Source organism: Chrysemys picta, chromosome 5, assembly GCF_011386835.1.
Source record: "Chrysemys picta bellii isolate R12L10 chromosome 5, ASM1138683v2, whole genome shotgun sequence".
NCBI classification, from domain to species: Eukaryota; Metazoa; Chordata; order Testudines; family Emydidae; genus Chrysemys; species Chrysemys picta.
Genome location: NC_088795.1, coordinates 114,114,474 through 114,129,449, shown reverse-complemented (window position 1 = coordinate 114,129,449; position 14,976 = coordinate 114,114,474). Strand labels below are relative to the sequence as shown.

Here is a 14,976-nt window from a genome sequence, read left to right as displayed (position 1 = left end):
ACCAGATTTCACGGGGGGAGACCAGATTTCACAGTCCGTGACATATTTTTCATGGCTGTGAATTTGGTAGGGCCCTAATTATGCTGCAAGGGCCTTTGCTAATAGCAGATTTCTTAAGGTTGAAGGTTCCAAATTGCAGTGTGGGCAGCAGCTTAGTTACTACCTTGTGACTTCCTTGTGCGGTAATGTGTTCTTCTCCAGCCTGTGGCTTTGGAGTGGGAGAATCTGGCAGAACTAGCTATTGCCCCTCCAAATCCATTGAGCTGGGATCCTGTTGAACCTCTGCAAAGGGGCTTTTAAGGTGAAGAAAGAACTTGCTTCCCATAAAGTTGTCATTTCCTTCTTACAAAAAAATCTATTTAAATAAATGATAATTATAAAAATGAGATGGGGGGGAAAAAAGAGTGATCAGGCAATACTTTTATGCAGGGCTTGACAAATCCGCTCACCACTAGCAAATAGGAACCTTTTCTGAGAAACTTAGGACTTACCCCAAAGTTAAGCTTTCATTTTACAAAAAGTAAATTTATGGCCTTTATCACTGCAAAGAACACTTTCTGAATATGAATCCAGTATAAATCTCTGTGCAGATATTTCATGTTTTCAGGTTGTCTAAGATACAAATCCTGGCCCCAGTGCATAGTCTGAGAAGTTGAGTTGTATGCAGAGGAGTTCTCTGAAACTGAATAGAAGGAATCATCCCTTGCTTCCTCCCTCTTCCGCTCCCTCCTCCTTATTCCTCCTGATCACTTTGTAGCAGCATTCTTATTATGTGGCTGCATTTCTAGCCTTATGTCTGAAGTAGCAGCCATACTGTTTGAGCATGCTCTATATGGGAAGGAGGGTAAAACTGCATTACCTTGAAATCCCTGCCTCCATTTGTCCTCATCAGGTGTTAACTCTGAAACCTCTCTCTCACCCTCTCTCTCACCCTTCAAAATTGCTTTGTCGGGGACTTTCAGAGGTTTCAGCTATTCCCAAATCCTACAGTATACTTTGAGCACTGATAACAAGTAGGATAGATCTGATTAATGACTTCCTAGATAATTTATCAAGAGTTGTTTTATACATGCTAATTACAAAATCATTTTGCTTTCTTAGAATTGAAACCTATGCCCAGTTCACCAGCATCATTTATTTTTTCAAAAATGACATTTGTATTTTAAAAATTTGTTACTGAGCATACATTTTTTTCTTCTCCCTCAGCCTAATCAAACGATTAAGCAATTGTAATACTCAGTGTATTCGTTCACTGGATAGACCCTATCACCACAACTTGAAGATGAGCCAATGATACATGAGAACATAAGAGTGGCCATACTGGGTCAGAACAATGGTCCATCTAGCCCATTGTCCTGTCTGCCAACAGCAGCCAATGCCAGATGCTTCAAAGGGAATGAACAGAACAGAGCAATTATCAAGTGATCCATTCTCTGTCGTTCAGTCCTAGCATCTGGCAGTCAGAGGCTTAGGGACACCCAGAGCAAGGGGTTCTTCCCTGACCATCTTGGCTAATAGCCATTGTTGGACCTATACTCCATGAACTTATCTAACTCTGTTTTGAACCCAGTTATAGTTTTGGCCTTCACAACTTCCTCTGGCAATGAGTTTCACAGGTTGACTGTGTGTTGTGTGAAGTAGTACTTCCTTTTGTGTGTTTAAACCTGCTGCCTATTAATTTAATTGGGCGACCCAGGGTTCTTCTGTTATATGAAGGAGTAAATAATATTTCCTTATTCATTTTCTCGACACCATTCATGATTTTATAGACTTCTATCATATCTTTTCCCGCACACCCTTAGTCGTCTCTCTTCCAAGTTGAACAGTCCCAGTTTTTTAATATCTTCTCATATGTAAGCTGTTCCATAGCCTTAATCATTTTTGTTGCCCTTCTCTGTACCTTTTTATATTTCTAATATATCTTTTTTTGAGATGGGGTGACCAGAACTGCATGTAGTATTCAAGGTGTGGGCATACCATGGATTTATATAGTGACATTACAATATTTGCTGTCATTTTATCTATCCCTTTTCTAATGGTTCCTAAAGTTCTTTTAGCTTTTTTGACTGCCACAGCACATTGAGCAGATATTTTCAAAAAGCTATCAATGATCAGTCCAAGATATCTTTCTTCTGTGGTAATAGCTAATTTAGACCCCATAATTTTGTATGTCTAGTTGGGATTATGTTTTCCAGTATACAATCTTGATAAAAGCAAAGTAATGAATTTCATCTGTCATTTTGTTGCCCAGTCACCCAGTTTTGTGAGATTCCTTTGTAACTCTTTGCAGTCAGCTTTGGATTTAACTATCTTAAATAATTTTGTATTGTCTGCAAACTTTGCCACCTCACCTTTTACCTCCTTTTTCTAGGTCATTTATGAGTATGTTGAATAGCACTGGTCCCAGTTCAGATCCTTGGGGAACACCACTCTTTACCTCTCTCCATTTTGAAAACTGACCATTTATTCCTGCCTTTTGTTTCCTATCTTTTAACAAGTTACTGATCCATGAGAGGACCTTCTCTCTTCTCCTGTGACTGCTTACTTTGCTTAAGAGCCTTTGGTGAGGGACTTTGTCAAAAGCTTTCTGAAAGTCCAAGTATGCAATATCCACTAGATAACCCCATCCACATGTTTGTTGACCCCCTTCAAATAATTCTAATTATTTGAGGCATGATTTCTCTTTACAAAACCTATGTTGACTCGTCCCCCAACAAATCTATTCATCTGATAATTCTGTTCTTCACTATAGTTTCAACCAGTTTGCCTGGTACTGAAGTTATGCTTACTGGCCTGTAATTGCCAGGATTACCTTTGGAGCCTCGTTTAAAAATTAGTGTCACGTTAGCTATCCTCTTGTCATCTGGTACAGAAGCTGATTTAAGCAATAGGTTACATACCACAGTTAGTAGTTCTGCAGTTTCATGTCTGAGTTCCTTCAGAACTCTTGGGTGAATACCATCTGGTTCTGGTGACTTATTACTATTGAACTTATTAATTTGTTCCAAAACTGCCTCTACTCATACCTCAGTCTGGGATAATTCCTTGGATTTGTCATCTAAGAGAATTTTAGCTTGTGTATTCTTTTTAAGTCTTAACATGGTCACTTAATAAAGAAGATACTTTATTTAAAAACAAACTAATGATTTACTATTGGTTTGGAGTAAAGAAACTAAAAAATGTAATGTAATATTAAATGTTCTATCTATAAGCATGGCATCTGGCAATTCTGAATTTTCTTTCTAATATTTTTTTCTTTATACTAATTTTTTTTTTTTTTACCTTCCACATTGTTTTCCCCTTTTTCCTCGGGTTACATGATGATCATAACCAACTACAAAATTATTCTTTTAATATTTATTCTTCTTGTGTTTTAGGTCGTTCTTCCCTCTTCCCAATAGATGATGGTTTGCTGGATGATGGCCATAATGATCAAGTTGGTGTCTTGAATTCACCTACGTGCTATTCAGCTCATCAGAATGGAGAACGGATAGAACGTTTCTCTCGGAAAGTATTTGTTGGTGGCCTTCCACCAGATATTGATGAAGGTGAGCTGGCTGAAACTGAATACAATTTGGTCTGGGGCGGGAAGAAAGGCAGCTTATTCTCTTTAAAGTTAGATGAATGAATTGAAGTGACACACAGGACCAAATAGTTCCTGGTGTAAGTGGGCACAATTCTAATTGACTTCAGTGGGAATTGCACTTCTTATGCTGATTTGGGTCCCGAATGTGACAGGCCTTTAAATGATATTTCTTTATGAAAATTATATATATTGTTTTCAGAGAATAAAAGCAATAATGCTAATGTGTAAATCTTATGTACATGTTGAAGACAGAGAACTTTTTTCTTGAGTCAACTTGTCGTAGCTGTTCAGTATTTTTATTGTTGTATCTTTACCTGAATTAATCAGAATGTTAGTTCAGCATAGAATGTTACGCGTAAGCGGCCTGTCAAGTTACTATCAGAATGAACTGTTGTACCTCAAACTCATGATATTGGTGGCACCCTTGTGATTTTTACTTTGAATTCTTTAACTTCAATTCTTCCTCTCTGCCCCACCTCCCTACATGGCATCAGGGGCGGCTCTATGTATTTTGCCACCCCAAGCACGGCAGTCAGGCAGCCTTTGGTGGCATGTCTGCGGGAGGTCCGCCGGCCCCACGCCTTCGGCGTACCCACTGCCAAATTGTCGCCGAAGCCGCGGGACCAGCAGGCGTCCCGTAGGCATGCTGCTGAAGGCTCCCTGACTGCCACCCTCACAGCGACCGGCACGCAACCCCCCGCGGCTTGCCGCCCCAGGCACGCCCATGGTGCCCTGGTGCCTGGAGCTGCCCCTGCATGGCATACAAAGCAACATGTATCTTTCCTGATATCATGAAGTGTAGTTTGAGTAGGTGCCATCCAGAAGTTTTGGTGTTGATATGATTGCTTCCCCTCATGCTTTTGGTCCTGTAGGTTGTATATTTCAAGTTACAAACCAGGGGTTGGGTTTCTTGTTAAAGGGTAGGCTGTTCCTTTGAATAATGTATTACAAATTAAGTAGGTCTCTTCTGCCCAGCTCTAGTGGCTTTCCAGCTAAAAGTTAAATAACCTATTCTTATAGTGAATAGGAAAGAACTCTGGTTTACAGGAGTCCATTCTTTCAATTAAAAAAGGCTGCCATGTCCAAAGTTTAAGAACTATGGCTAAATGTATAATAGTATATAAATTTTTTCACACTCACTGTTCTACTTGAATAAAGCAAAATATAAATAATTGTACTTTACACTTTTATATAATACTTTTGAACCAAGCATCTTAAAGGGGTTTATAAAGATAGGAGTTATCTGCTTGTATCTGTAGGGAAACTGAGGCACAGAAAAGCTAAGTGACTTTTCCAATGCAGATAGCAAGTGATTTGACAGAACATGTGATATCTTGAATATAAAATGAAATTGTGTTTTGTTGTATTTGGAACAGCTTCACTAATGAACCTTAGTCCTGATCTGTGGTACTCCTACTATTCTAGTACTGGGAATCTCTGAGCAGATAGTCAATAAGAGCTAAATTGTGCATTTGTTTTGTAATGTAGACAAATGTCCATTGACTAGGTTAAAATTAAATCATAGATTGGATCACAAACAAAATGAGTTTGAAGGTGTCTGAGATGATAATTTGCTGGGGGAGATTTCTTCTGCATTGTCTCCTGCAATACTTTTGGACTATCCACCAGTACTGGTACAAAATTATTCAGAAACCTTAACAGAGTCAGTCAATCAATCAATCAATCAATCTCACACACACACACACACACACTCTCTCTCTCTCTCTCTCTCTCTCTCTCAACTAAAGCAAGATTCAAAACTTCTGTTGGGCTTATTCATTTATTAAGCTTTGTGTACAATCCTAAATAAGGCCACGCTGAAAGTTCCTTTTCCTCTTCTGCCTGTTGATATGCTGACAAGGAGATTCAGAAACTGTAGGCCAAACAATCCCGTTTTGAAAGCCTATTGAAGACTGTCACCCTTATTTTTTTACTGCCTTCTTATGTAAGTCCTTTAGGGGCAATGGCAGATGGGAAGGAGTTACTGGGGCGGGAAGCCATACCAAAGTTGTGCAGTGTGTTGTAGCATGGCCTGCAGCACCTAGCTCCTTGCTAACATATTGATGGGGGGGGGGGGGAGGAGACATATCTATCCACTGTTATGGAGGGACCATTTCTAAGTATGAAAAGGCAGTTGAGTCTCCATGCCCATTCTGCACTTAGCCTCTGCTGAGTCTAATAAAAGTGCCAGTAGTTGTGGTAGTTTTTATGATGTAGACACGTGCCCACTAAGATCTGGACTATAGGCCATTGAATACTAAACACCTTGGACCATGACCTCAAGTCAAAGAAAATTAACATTACTGATCCCATGTATCCATCCATATTGCTCTAAAATATTCCTTTTATTAAATGATGCAAAGAAATTTGATTAAACTAAAATTAGGTTTTAAAAGTGATTTTTGGGGCATGCTGTGTAAATAATTTTTCCAGTTTTTGGTACTTATCTTTATATTTTTATGTCGTGTTTATTTTATATATATTGTTTTCCCAGAGACTGTCAATTTATATGGAAGAAAGAAACAAAGCATCAGCTCTTCATTTGCTTGACAGTATTTTTTCACTGCTCACTTGAACTGTTTTAATCATCTGTTTTAATTGCAACTACTGTACCTGGTTTGTTTTTTAGATGAAATTACTGCTAGCTTCAGACGATTTGGGCCTCTGGTAGTAGACTGGCCTCACAAAGCAGAAAGCAAGTCCTACTTTCCACCTAAAGGTAATACAATGAGAAATTTTTGTGTTTTTGTTTGTTTGTTGTTTTTTCCTGATGGTGTAAATCTTCTTAATCTTGGACACCTATTTAACCTCTTCATGCCTCTTTCTCTTCTGAAGGGTTTATTTTGCAGTCTTTTAGGCTGTGTCTACACTGCTCTACAGGTTGGATTATGGGGGTGTAAATAGCAGTGCACATCAAAGTGCTGCGCTGTTACTCCCCTTGGTGGACACTGCAGGCACAAACTGTAAGGTCCGTGCATTAACATAGTCCTGTTTGAAGAGGGACTATGTTAACATGAAGTAGGAATCTTTTAGTTTGTGCCCGAAGCATCCACATGGGGGACTTACAGCGTAGCACTTTCATACAGACAGCTATTCGTACACCGCCAGTCTGAACTACAGGGCAGTGTAGACAAGCCCTTAGGTGCTTAACAGTTAATGCAGCTCTATAAGTGGGATGCAGACACGGCTCCTTTTCATACCAAAGCTAGAAACTGAGGGTGTTGCCTCAGTGCTGGATCCTGTTCTTTATCAGTTCAGCGCAGGACTTCTGAAGTAACTTTCATATCTGGCTCTCCCAAATAGCAGCTCAGTGCACTGCAATTGTGTTGCAGGGAATGGCCTCTAGCGTTTATCTTTGCATGTAACAAATTTGTCAGCTATCCCTGGTCTACACTTACCTTTTTTAAGTTCACATAGGGGTGTGAAAAATTCATACCATTGAGCGCTGTAGCTATCCCAGCCTAACCCCCAGTATAGACACGGGTAGGTCACCGGAAGAATGCTTCTGTCAAGCTAGCTACCATTGTTCAGGGAGGTGGATTAACTAGTGACAAGAAAAACTGCTTCCATCACTGTAGGAAGTGCTACACAGCGGTGCTACAGCATCATAGCTATAGCGCCTGTAGTGTAGACATGGCCTTAGTGTGTTTTCTTACAGTTTCTCAACTTGAAATTTTCAAGTGAGTATATGTTTAAGATTAATGCCTGTGTGTTCATTTTGTATTTTATTGACAAACTAGAGTCAAACCTTTCACAATTAAGAGAAAAAAATCTCCGTGGCAAACCAGACAGTGCACAATCAAAAGACTGCTTTAGTGCAAGTCTGAGCATTATAACTCTGAAGGGCCTAGAAAAAAAACTTAATTCTCATTTCTAAATCTATTCAGACTTTAGAACATAGATTTTAAGCATATTTATAGGCTGATAACAGGTATTTCAAAGTGCATGCTTTTAATATTTGTATGTGGTCCCACTGAATAAACTAAACACAAATGGGCTTTTTTCAGCTTTGTTTCAAGCATCCTACTCAAGCAATGCCTCCTCTTTTGTTTTTAGAGCTAATACAATTATATTTATATTCATTATCTCTACCAAATATCCAAATTGTGGCTTGGATGATATTCAGTAACATGGCCAAGATTATGGGTGTAATGATGTGTATTTATGAGGGTTGATTTATCGTACAATATATAGAGCCTAAATTTTGTAGCATGGCTCTTTGAGTTCATCAGCACCCCCACAATGAATTCTACAGCTAATTGGACATTTTGTATTTGCTTGAAATGTTGGGTGGGGAATCCAGAAAATAAGGTTTTGTGTGTCTGTCTGTCTGTAAATGCACACAATATAAAAATCTGATCCAACTAGGAAAACAATGCAAAGATTCCAGTTTGCACAGAATGCAGTTACCCATCTCCTTCATGAGAGAGGCAGTGGTGAGCACATCACTATTATACTCTGATCCCTACACTGGCTCCTAGCCCGCCTCTGCTGGGAGAAAGAAATAAAGGAAGGAATTTATCGCAAGAAGAACCTCCTCCACCAAGGAAGTGAGAAGAGCAGAATCCTCTTGAAATCCACTAGAGTCTAAGCCTTACTTGGGAAGCACTCAAATACTGTGGAGATTTTTTTTTCATATAATATCCAAGGTAAACAGATGTTGGCCTTGATTTTTTTTCCTGTCTTGAATACAAAGCCACTATCATATCAGGTACCAGCTACATTGAAAACTGCATCTCCATTCACAGCCCACCAAGATAGCTGTGGCTCTTTGGGGCAATGCCCATGAGAAAGCATATAACCTAAAGCATTCTCAACTGAAGGGAATTAACTCTAGAATGAACCTCCAGAGGAGGTTGGCCTAACTCCGAGTCTAAACACCTTTGCCATATATGTCTTCAATGAAGTTTTTTCACCATAACTGGAATATTTGCAACTACCCCCCCACACACACACACACAAATCGGTACCCCAAGCAGGGTTTCCTATAATCAGAGAAGGTAGAAGAGGAGAAAATTGCATGAAGTCCATTAGGACCGCCAATATATTTACCTAATTAATTTGGGAATCCCTTGGATACTAGGTACTTAAACTCTAGATAGGTAAATGGTACCTATTTATTATATTATTCATTTAATATTTAATAACACTTGTCTGAATGTTTTCCACATATTAAGGTTTCTGTGTAACTTTCCGTTTACTGCAGTACTCAGTATTGTGTTCTTGCAGAATTTAGGGAACCTTACTGCAGAATTTAGAATTGATGTGCCTTCTGGGTTCTGGAAGCTGTTTGCAACATGTCAATACCCCAGCACACTTAAAATGTAGTCTTGTCTTGTCGGTGTACACAGGACCAAACCACATTCCCAATCATTCTACAGCCCTGTAAGGTTCAGTGCTGTACACAGTTTGGTAAAATAGTTCAGTCCTGTCTAGAAAGGCTTGTTTTAACTATGTTTGGGCACTATTGTTATAACTGGTTCTTTCAGCATGGCAGATTTTATAGAATAGATAGGCCCTTTGGCTACTGAGTGGTGTAATTTCAGTAGAGATAGGTCTTAAGTACAATAGGGGTGAATAAATACACCTATCTATTTTCTCACCCACGTGTACTTACTAAGTTATCTAAGCCATTAAATATAAGCTAAATACTATACAGGAGAACGACAGAGTTACAAACACTTCAGGAATGGAGGTTGTTCGTAACTCTGAACTGTTCATAACTCTGCTAGCAAGGGATGTGAAGGGTAACAAGAAGGGTTTTTCTACAGGTATGTTAGCAACAAGAAGGTGGTCAGGGAAAGTGTGGGGCTCTTACTGAATGGGGGAGGCAACCTAGTGAAGAGATGATGTGGAAAAAGCTGAAGTACTCAATGCTTTTTTTGCCTTGGTCTTCACAGACAAAGTCAGCTCCCAGACTGCTGCACTGGGCAGCACAGTATGAGGAGGAGGTGAGCAGCCCTCAGTGGTGAAAAAACAGGTTAAGGGCTCTTTAGAAAAGCTGAACATGCATAAGTCCATGGGGCTGGATGTAATGCATCCGAGGGTGCTGAGGGAGTTGGCTGATGTGATTGCAGAGCCATTGGCCATCTCTGAAAACTTGTGGCAATTGAGGGAGGTCCCTGACAATTGGAAAAAGGCAGATATAGTGTGCATCTTTTTTTTTTTTTTTTTTTTTTTTTTTTTTAAAGGGAAGAAGGAGAATCCAGGGAACTATAGACCGGTCAGCCTCATCTCAGTCCCTGGAAAAAACATGGATCAGGTCCTCAACATAATTCTTCAAAGGGAAATATTATCTATAGATACACCCTTCAGAGTTTAGGGGAATCCTTGGAGCAACTACAGTTTGGTTAGCTTTACTTGGAGACAAAATTGTAGTCCTAGCATACATTTGCTTTCTATGTATGTCAACTATAAATTTCAAATAACCTTTGATAGGAGTAATTTAATTATGTATTATTGTTTATTCACTCTTGTTGGAGAGTGGCAATGGATATTTGAAGTTGTTTAAACCTGGGCCGATTAAGTTAGTAGTCTCTGTGATGGTAAAGTCCAGCTTGTCAGCATTGGAGTCCTGTTTAATTTTCCAAGCTACGTTTCCTTCTTTCCTTCCAAGTTCTCTGTTTAAAGAGAGCCTTATGGGAGGCCAAGTTCTATAGCAAAGATTTCTTTGCGTGAAGAGAGTACATAAAAGCCCTCATCCTTCAAAGTGCTGAGAGATGCTGAGCACCCTTTACTCCCAGTTACATCAATAAGAGTTGATGTCATTCAGCACTTAATAGTAGGCATTCAGGACCTTAGGTGATTAGGCCCAAATCTCAGCATGTCTTGGAGTAGCTAGGCTTCTTTGAAGTAGAGAGATCTCTCCTATTAAAATAAGGGTTCGGAGTCCATAAGTGATCTATTAACTGTTGTATAGTGGGAATTTGCCTTCCTGTTATCCTATATTTATTCACCAAGGGCTCCTATTGTGCTTTAGTTGGCAGACATCCTTATTTATGAAACAATATCCATGTTCAAGTCACACAGGCTGACGTGAAGATTCTGGTTCCATTGTCATTCAAATGAAGTTCAAAAATACCTTGCACTGAGGATATGCCAATCCATATGAGGCATCTCAATATAGGCAGGGTTGTGTGTCACTGTGTTCTATCTTGTTTACAGTTTGATGCCAAACAGAAAAAAATCAAGTGTTTTGTATAGGAGAGAGTATCTCAAGCCCGCTCTAATCTATCATCACTATTTATCTCAGTGTGTATGGCAACCTACTTACTCAAAAATCCTAGCTGCTCAAAAGGAATCCATTAAACAGAGGAATATAAAATATTCTTTGTTTCTGGTTGGAGGGAACAAAGCCCCAAATCCATCTAGACTTTGTTTCATTTGTAACTCTTATCTAATACCTATATTATTATATCAGCTTGCATTTCTTGAACACAGACAGAAATGTTATTTTTTGGGGAGTAGGTCAAAAGCTGTGGAAGTATTCGTAGCCAACCTAAAGTCAGGAAGAAAAGATTAAATTTGTATGGAAAGAACTACAGGGCCTATTTAAAGGAACCAGCACTTCAAATCTTCTTTATCTCCCAAGTATCCAGTTTTTCCCAACTTAAATTTTTGATAGGCTAAATTCACCTCTGGTTTATGTTGCTTTCTGCTCTCTTAACGTAAGAACATAAGAACGGCCATACTGGGTCAGACCAAAGGGCCATCTAGGCCAATATTCTGTCTTCCGACAGTGGCCAATGCCAGGTGCCCTAGAGGGAATGAACAGAACAGGTAATCAAGTGTAGTCCACTTCCAGCTTCTGCAAACAGAGGCCAGGGACACCATTCCTGCCCATCCTGACTAATAGCCATTGATGGACCTATCCTCCATGAATTTATCTAGTTCTTTTTTTAACCCAGTTATAGTCTTAACCAGGGTCCTGGTGACAAGAAATGTGCCAAGACGGGAAATATGCCTCTTCTGGTTTGGGGGAGAAGGTTAGGTCATAGGAAACCACCACAGACCCAAAAATAGGCTGTTCTGTTTGTCGTGTTTGGCCAGGGAATTCACTGATTCAGCACATCTCTGCCTCAGTCTTCGTAGGTGGGAATCCAATGAATTCTGATGAAAATTAAAATTGTCCTCTCTGAGCACAAACTCTGAGAAGAGGACAGTGGGGGAAGCCCTTCCCTCTCTCTTTGGTAAACTCCCATTCCTCTGAGATGTGCAAGAGGAATATTTATCTCAGGAAATTGCCGTTTGTACCTCCATTTGCCCTGGCTTGGATCTAGTCCATAATGCCCATCTTTTGTCCTTATTTGTATGTCTAACACAAGCCCTATATACAGAGACTAGAAATGTAGTTAAAGTTGCATGAAGTTTTTAAATAATCTTGTGTGGTTTTCACAGATAATGTATGTAGGACCCATACAGTTGATCTCTTCCACTTCTCCCCACCATCTGTGATCCATACTTTTCAAAAATAGTTTGCTTCTCCTTTCTTTACATCTCTTGAAGATTTGTTCTTATTTAGAATATTGTGTTATTAGTGTCCACCTTTTCCTTAGTCTGACTGGCATCTCTCTAGCTTTAGGTTTCTAGCGATGTGATTCTAAAACTAATTCTGATACTTAGAAAGAAGAGATTTACCTGCTATCTAAGTATTATATCAAATTCTCCCACACTTCTTCCCTTTTCAGAATGTCACTTTAAAAAGTACAGTTTCAGTATGAAGAAGTGTGGTTTCGTTTAACATTAATGCGCATTGCATGACGTGAAATCCTTTGCCTTATATAGAATGTGCATTCCCCAGGTTCTGATAAGGATCTACATTGAAAAGAAATTGTTAGATGAGAAAATGTGGTATTTATATTTATTGAAACACGTGCAAAGCATACAAGCTTTGGCTCATAGAAAATCCTGAGTTATGAATTATTACTACTAATGAGCATGTGATCTAGAAGTTTATATTCACATACAACTCCTTAAGAGAACTCTAAATAAAGAACAGGAGTACTTGTGGCACCTTAGAGACTAATAAATTTGTTAGCTTCTAAGGTGCCACAAGTACTCCTGTTCTTTTTGCGGATACAGACTAACACAGCTGCTACTCTGGAAACCTGTCTAAATAGAGAGAGACCCCCAAAATCAGAGAAATGAAAAGTTAAGCTGCCTAACTGTATATACCCTCTACTCCACCCACAAGCACACACTTTATCATAACTACAACTATTGACCACATATTAAACCCTTAATTCTGTCTCACCAACTCAACCCCTTGAGATGCCTACCATTTTTGTTGCACTTCTGCATACGACCCATAAACAAACATCCCTCTAACGACAAATCCAACTACTACACTAAATATCCACAACTAATAGTGTTGGAGAAAATATTATTTGGTAAAGGAATCTGTGCAGAAGGGTAAAAGGAGGTCATAGTTAGGGTTGTGTTCTATAATCTGTGCCATATGGTAGTTGTGGTAATGGCAAAGTGTGTGTGCTTATAGATAGAGGAGTAGAGAGTACATGCTGTTTTGTAGCTTACCTTTTCATTTCTTTGTTTTGTGAGTTTGTGTCAGGTGTGGTGCATGTATGTACATATAGTAACCTTAACTGCACTACAACCAAGTTTTTTGTATATTGATTTCCTAGCTTCTTTTAATGCTTAATTGTCAGTGAGACCTTGACAAGAGTTCTTGACAAGTTCTTAGAATGTATTGGGGACAACTTCTTTTTTCAGAAAGTGTAGGGAGTAACCAGGGAGGCAGCCATTTTAGACTTGATTCTCACTAACAGAGGAATTGGTTGTGAATCTGAAAGTGGAAGGCAATATGCCGAAAGCGATCATGAAATGATTGATATAATGATTCTAAGGAAAGGAAGGTGTGAGAGCAACAGAATAAGGAAAATGGAATTCAAAAAAACATACTTTAACAAACACAGAGAAAACTGATAGGTAGAGTTCCATAGGAAGAACAGCTAAGGGGAAAAGGAGTTCAGGAGAGAGAGCAACAGTATTTAAGGCACAACGGAATGCGAAGGACAAATAGGAAGACACCAATATGGCTGCATTAGGAGCTCATTAATGTCCTGAAATTCAAAAAATAAATCCATCAGAAAGTGGAAACATGGACAAATTTCTAAGGATGAGTACAAAAGAATAACGAAAGCATATTGAGACAAAATGGAAAAAAAGCAAAAGTACAAAATGAGTAATACCTACAGGGACATAAAAGGCAATAAGAAGAGGCTCTATAAATACATTAGGAGAAAGATGAAGGAAAGTATAGGTCCTCTACTTAACAGAGAAGTAGAGCTAATAATGGATTACATCAAGAAGGCTGAAGCATATAATGCCTATTTTGCTTCAGCCTTCTCTAACAAGGTTCACTGCGACCAGAACCAGCTATATTAACAAAAAGAAGGAAGAACCACGAGCCAGAATAGGGAAAGAACAGCTTAAAGAATAGTTAGGTAAGTTAAATGTATTCACTTCAGCAGGACCTGATGAAATTCATCCTAGGGCACTTAAGAAATTAGCTGAAGCAATTGTGAAACCATTAACAGTTATCTTTGAGAACTCATGGAGGATGGGTGAGGTCCCAGAGCCCTGGAAAAGCGTAAACATAGTACCTATCTTTAAAGAGGGGACAAAGAGGACCTAGGGAGTTATAGACCAGTGAGCCTAATTTCGATACCTGGAAAGATAGTGGAACAAATTATTAGATAATCAGTTTATCATCACTTGGAGAATAATAGGGTGATAAGTAATAGCCAATATGGATTTCTCAAGAACCAAATCATGCCAGACCAACCTAATTTCTTTCTTTGACATGGTTACTGTTCTAGTGTATGGGGGAGGGGGAAGCAGGAGACATGATATATCTGGATTTTTAGTAAAGCTTTTGACACAGTCCCACGTGATATTGTCATAGGGAAATGCTGTCTCATTGAAATTACTATAAGGTGGGTGTAAAACTGGCTGAAAAACCATACGCAGAGTAGTTTGCTGTCAAATTAGAAGGGAATATCCAATAGAGTCCCATAGGGCTCTGTCCTGGGTCCAATACAAGTCAATATTTTCATTAATGACTTGGATACTGGAGTGGAGATTATGCTTATAAGTTGCAGATGACATGAAGCTGGGAGGTGTTGCAAACACTTTAGAGAACAGAATTCAAAATTACCTTGACAAATTGGAGGATTGGTCTGTAATCAACAAGATGAAATTCAGTCAAGACCACTGCAAAGTACTACAGTTATGAAGGAATAATCAAATGTGGAACTACAAAATAGGGAATGACTGGCTAGGGAGTAGCAGTGCAGAAAAGGATCTGGGGGTTATAGTGGATCACAAATGGAATATGAGCCAACAATGTGATGGCATTTGTAAAAAAGGCA

At 39.1% G+C, this 14,976-nt stretch overlaps 1 protein-coding gene across 14 annotated transcripts in view; it reads left to right on the top strand.

Annotated features, from left to right (window-relative positions):
* The window catches only part of CPEB2 (cytoplasmic polyadenylation element binding protein 2), a 77,928-nt gene that overhangs the window by 43,870 nt on the left and 19,082 nt on the right, over positions 1–14,976 (top strand). For all 14 annotated transcript variants that reach the window (XM_008170151.4, XM_024106860.3, XM_024106858.3 and 11 more), the window contains 2 exons: positions 3,378–3,548; positions 6,216–6,305. In XM_008170151.4, the coding sequence (XP_008168373.2) occupies positions 3,378–3,548; positions 6,216–6,305 (261 nt within the window). The remainder of the gene's footprint in view (positions 1–3,377; positions 3,549–6,215; positions 6,306–14,976) is intronic.